Source organism: Mandrillus leucophaeus, unplaced genomic scaffold, assembly GCF_000951045.1.
Source record: "Mandrillus leucophaeus isolate KB7577 unplaced genomic scaffold, Mleu.le_1.0 Scaffold346, whole genome shotgun sequence".
Classification (NCBI taxonomy): Eukaryota; Metazoa; Chordata; class Mammalia; order Primates; family Cercopithecidae; genus Mandrillus; species Mandrillus leucophaeus.
The window spans coordinates 70,034-76,119 of record NW_012103654.1 but is presented as its reverse complement, the minus strand read 5'-3'; the positions used below and the strand labels follow the sequence as shown (position 1 = coordinate 76,119).

Genomic DNA, 6,086 nt, shown 5'->3' with positions numbered 1-6,086 from the left:
CTGGATGATGAAATAATCCATACAACAAACCCCCTATGACACAAGTTTACCTATGTAACAAACCTGCACTTGTATCCCTGAACTTAAAAGTTAAAATTTAAAAAAGAAAATAATGTGTGCTGTATTTCATTAATCAACTGTACTAGTATATGTAAAGATATAGACATACACCTTCATTCTAATGGTCCAGTAGCAATCCCTTAATTTTCTGATATATCAAAATACAAAATAGGTAAATTTCTAAAAATATATGGCCTTATATTAATATCTCCACTGTTACAATTTTTCCCATAACTATTGAAAGTTTATATACTTCATTAAAAGCCATATAAATATAACTGTAGAAAAATATAAAAAAGCATTAAATTAAGAGAATCACCCCACTGTTTCTATCATACTATACATAGAGTTTAGTAGCTAACACTTTTCTCTTAACAGAATCACCTTATTAAAATGTATATACATACTATAGTTGCAAAATATCCCTTTATAGATTTTCATAATTTACTATTCAAACAAAGCTAGACATTTTGGTGATTTATTCTTAACATTATAATAAAAACGTGAAAAGAGTCTAATGTTTACAGTCAAAGAGATCCCAATTTATATATTGCTTCTAACTTTAACAGCTATGTGGCTTTGAGCAAACTGAGCTTCTCTGATCTTATCTCTTGATTATGAAGTGGTTTTAACAAAAATATATGCAAAATGTCTAGCACAGTGCCTGATACATAGTGCTTAGTAAATTATAGTTAGTATAAAAATCTTCAACATTTCAATTTATTTCCTTAGACTAAATTCCCAGAAGTAAAATTATTCAATTTAAGTTATGATTTCTAAGGCTTTTAATATCAGATTATTTTCTAAAATGGTTATACAAATTTAGATACTCAACAGCAGTGAGTGTGCTCCTGACCAGAAAAATGTTAAAAGACAAATGAACTTTGGAAATGAAGATTAATGAAAAAGCAATGATCAAAACATAATAAAACTTTAGTATCATTTAATGATATACCACTAATAATTATATCCAATGTAGACTTACCCTGCATGAGGGGCTGCTATCCCTTTATGAGAGGGAGATAAGGTCTGAAGTTTGTTTCCCAAAGAGCTGCTACTTGAAGACACCTTGCCTGAAGGCACACCTTATAATAAAAAAGCATTATTTTTAACAATACTCTAAAAAAAAGTTACATAAAACAGAGCATCTAACAAAGAAAACAATGATTTCATAATAATCTTTGTAACTATAAATCAAATTTTCATTGAAGACATTTTTTAAATGGCATTTCCAGGGGACAATATATAGCATCCTTCAATTCTAATTTCTAAATTTCTTTCTTATAATTTATATATAAATAAAGGTACATATCAGTGGTCCATATCTTCTTCTAACTATTAAGTATTTGTCTACTAAGAACAATTGCCAAGTTCAGAAAGCTATGAAGAGCTAGTGTAAAATGAGAGGGAAATTCTGGATCAAAGAATCAAGAAAGTACTGGGCTGACTATTCTAAACAGGTGATACATCAATAACAACATCTGGGGCAAACATTTAAGCTGAAAAAACAACAAAATAAATGGCCAGGCACCGCGGTGGCTCACGCCAGTAATCTCAGCACTTTGGGAAGCTGAGGTTGGGGGATCACAAGTTCAGGAGATTGAGACTATCCTGGCTAACTTGGTGAAACCCCATCTCTATTAAAAATAGAAAAAATTAGGTGGGCATGGTGGCATCCACCTATAGTCCTAGCTACTCAGGAGGCTAAGGCAGGAGAATCACTCGAACCTGGGAAGCGGAGGTTGCAGTGAGCCGACATTGCACCACTGCACTCCAGCCTGGGCGACAGAGCAAGACCCCGTCTCAAAAAAAAAAAAAAAAAAAGTTAAAAGTAGAAACTACTCAAAGTCATTTTATTTTCAGAAATAATTACTTATCCTCCACATCTCTTCTTAATTATAAATCTATCTTAATACTCCAGAATAGACCACTATCTTTATTTCCTGCTCTGCCAACATGGTTTTAAAAACAAATCAAGTTGCTTTACGGCTATCATTACCTACAACAGTTTTGCCAGTGCCACTTGGCTGCGGTAATCGTGAAGATCCTGATGATGCAGTTCCAGGAGAATTTGACTTTTTAAGTGCGGGTGGCTTATACTAAAATAATGAAAAAAAATTTTTTAATCAACATCACTTTTTGATTATGGATTGTAAACTAGTGGTTCAAAACTTAACATTCTTTGGATTTAGGATTTCGGTCTTATAAGATGGAAAGAGTTATGGAGATGAATGGTGATGATGGTTGCACATCACTAATGTATTAATACACTTGTAAGTATACACTGAATTGTACTCTCAAAAATGATTAAGATGGTAAAGTTTCTGCTACATGTATTATACCACAGTAAAAAAAAAATTGGAAAGAAATAGCTCACATTCCCTTAAATGAACAGTCTTTTTATTAGCTACTGAATTATACAAACTGAGGAAGTATAGATTAAAATATGTCACCTCGAAAGTTTTCTAAAATAGACTCCCTCTCAGATGTTCCACTGCTAAAACAAACTAACAGTAACTTTTCCAGTTCACAGGAAAAAGAAAAAAAGGTCTAATGGAAAATACTTCCTCAAAGTTAAGATTGTAATCACCAAACAAACATTAGTAGAAAAACTTAGAAACAGCTGGTGATGCTCACTTGGTGGTGCAGCTCTAAAGGTTAAGATTTTTACGTGTTCCTGGATGTGGTTTTATATTCCATACATATAATTCAGCCATATTTCCTACTGATAAAAATCATAAGATGACCTATTACCTGAACAAGTTTTACAACAGCTGTCTTATGGATTTCCCCGATATGAAGAGAAAGAGCTAATTCTGGCGTCACTATCCTCACCAGACCACCTTAAATTAATGGAGTATGGATTGACATAAGATATTTCAGCTTATCTTGGATTTTTATATTTCTCTACTTGTCTAAAGAGATATCTTTATTAATTTTATTTTACTTTGTCTTTTTGAGCCAAATTTTGCTCAGTTACCTGACTATAAATGTATTTTACTGGTCACCTGCTTCAACAGCAAGAAATGAACTTGCCCAGGGTTATGCCCCAACTTCACAACAGAGCAAGAATTTACACTCATGCTGGTTCTAGCCCAATGCTTCAACCATAAGGTGAAAATCATACTTGCATATGTGCTTGGAATTTAGCCCAATACGGTTCAAGATTTCATGTGAAAAATTGGTTTTAAACATCATTTTCAAAGATAAAATCATATTTTATAACCAATAATCAATATAAAATTTAAGATGCACTACTACCAAAAATAGCTAGCTAAAATCAATTTTTAAGTCAAACATTATATCCTTCTAACTCTGCATGTGAATTTTTAAAAAGTTACATCTTGATAAAGGATCACACTAAAAAAGTAGCATGCACATTTTGCACTATTATGCCAGCATCTGAAAAACAGAAAACCGAAACTTTCAGTAAATGTCTTTCAAATTAACAAATGTCTATGAGACTTTGGGAGATGAACCATATAATGATACTGATTTTTTTAAATCTTAGAAGTGCTTCTAGTTTAAAAGGGCTTCTGGGCCACTATATAAATAGGGAGAGAGAAAGATACATTAGAAAAAAACTTAAAATTATAGCAATGGGGAAAAAAAAAAAGATCTAACAAAGATTTGTCAAACTATGAGAGGTATGTCTATAAAAACAGAGTTTACAAAATCAGATTAGGAAACAGGACTGTTGGCCCATTCAAATTGTGCAAACAATCAACAAAGAGCAAAATGATTAGCATAAACAAAGTGCGCTGATGTGGCCTATTACATATTGAGAGGTCAAGTCTTTAGGCAGGACACAGGCAGAAAGGTTTCTGGTAGCATTACATAATGGAGACTGAAGATGTTTATGTTTATAATAGAAATTATTAACAACTTAATGGCTTACAAATACTTAGGCAGAACATGTCTCCAAAAAATGTTTTGCTTTTCTCCTCTCTACATAAGACTTCCCACAATTTTACTAAATTTTATTGTTGACTTTTCTGAGATACTCAGAAGCTAGAACAACCTTATCTATATCCTATAATATTTCCCATTACTTTCAACAAGAACTAGTCAGGTTAGTTTCCTTTCCGAATACCACTTGTATAAAACATTATTCACCTCTCCCTCGGTATCTTGCTGTTTCCCTGACCTAGATAATCTGACTCCTTCCTTTCTGAGCTATATTCTGTCTATTCTACAACATCAAGCTGAAAGTCTACTGGTATATAAAGACTTTCAGAATGACTCTATCAATCAACAGTTTTGTGTGTTATTATGAAGACTTTCAGAATGACTCTATCAACCAATAATTTTATATAAATCTATTTTAATGATGAGGAGAATGAAATCATTTTATACAATTATATTAAACATATTTCTTTCATTCATTATTATTTGGTAATTATTATTTTGTGTTTTTATGCTGCTCACAAACCTCATACATTTCCTTACAAAAATATTTATACAAAGACTAATGACTAATGAAATTGGAAAAAGTCTAAAGAACCTGCAGGTCATCCATTTCTGACAAAATGGTAGAATTTACTATTTAGACCAGCCTTTCAACTAACAACTGAAAATGTTCAGGAAAGAATAAGAAATCATTGTAAAAGCATTGAATGTCAAATGAGAGGAAAAGAAGAAATTCCCAGGCCAAACCATGTGGGATTGTAATAACGACCTGAACATCACACGGATTTGCTGTATAAATTTGCCTTATTAGGCTGGTCAAGCAAACTAAGTCAATAATTTGTTTTCAAATGTTTCCAGACTGATAATACTCATAGATACCTAAAAGGAATAAGCACACATCTTCTCTGGAAGAAGACATGAGCGATAATCACGAGTAATTTTTCACTTGTAACCAGCAGCAAAGATCAATAATAATCAGGGAAATAAGGATATAAGGAACCTGAATCAGAAAAAAAAACAAGGAACATATCCATACAGGTCACCGGATACTACTATAATTATCAGACATACATTACAACAATTATGAGTACTACATTTAAAGAAATAGGAGACAACTATGAATATGTTAATAGAAAATTACAAACTATAAAAAAATAGGAAATTAGAAAAATAGTCAGCCAACTGCAAGAAATTAAAAACACAATAACAAATTACAAGCTCAATGTTGGAGGAGTGAAGTGCCTATATAACCATCCTACAGATAGCAGTTACAACAAAACAGATGACTGGAAACCACTGGAAAACCTACACTGTACACCCTGGATTTAACCACCTACATTTAGACCTCCTTACTGCTCCCCGCCTAAAAAAGGAAAGAAAGTAAAAACACTGCAAAAAAACAAAACAGAAATTGATATATATTACCTACCATGTCATGTCTAGTTTTCAACCAAACATTACTAGCAAAGAAACAGAAAACATGATCCATATTAGCAAAAATGTCAAGTCAACAGAAACTAACTGCAAATGAACACAGGTGGCAGATTTAGTAGTTAAGGATTAAATAATAATAATAATAAATAAGACTGAAGTATAGGGATTGGAATTGGAGAAATTAAGCCAGGCATAGGCATATGAATACCACATGTCCTCACTTACACGTAGAATCTAAAACAATGGAACTCTAAGCAGCAAAGAACTGAATGGTAGTTACCAGAGGCTAGAATGAGGGGGAAAGGGGGGAAAGAATAAGGAGAAGATGATGGTCAAAGGCGTAAGTTTTTGTTGTGGTCTTTATTTTGAGATATACTGCATAGCATGGTGAATACACTAAATGATAATATATCATACCTTTCAAAATTGCAAAGAGAAAACATTTTCAAATGTTCTTACCACAAAAAATGGTAAGTACTTGAGGTGACAGTATGTTAATTAGCTTGATTTCATCATTCCACATTGAATTCATGAATCATAATATCACTTTGTACCCCATAATATATATAACTATAATCTGCAAATTTATAATTTCAATAAATATATATAATAAAGCAGTAAGTATAACAATACAAATCAAGAGTACTGATAGGCTTATAATGTCTAGAGTTACATATGTGAAA

The 6,086-nt window shown here is 32.2% G+C and overlaps 1 protein-coding gene across 1 annotated transcript in view; it reads right to left on the bottom strand.

The window, feature by feature from the left end:
- The window catches only part of ZC2HC1A (zinc finger, C2HC-type containing 1A), a 53,856-nt gene that overhangs the window by 21,748 nt on the left and 26,022 nt on the right, over positions 1-6,086 (bottom strand). Inside the window, exons 6-7 of the mRNA XM_011989070.1 lie at positions 2,060-2,159; positions 1,046-1,145 (exon numbers count right to left, since the gene is read on the bottom strand). Of these exons, the coding sequence (XP_011844460.1) occupies positions 1,046-1,145; positions 2,060-2,159 (200 nt within the window). The remainder of the gene's footprint in view (positions 1-1,045; positions 1,146-2,059; positions 2,160-6,086) is intronic.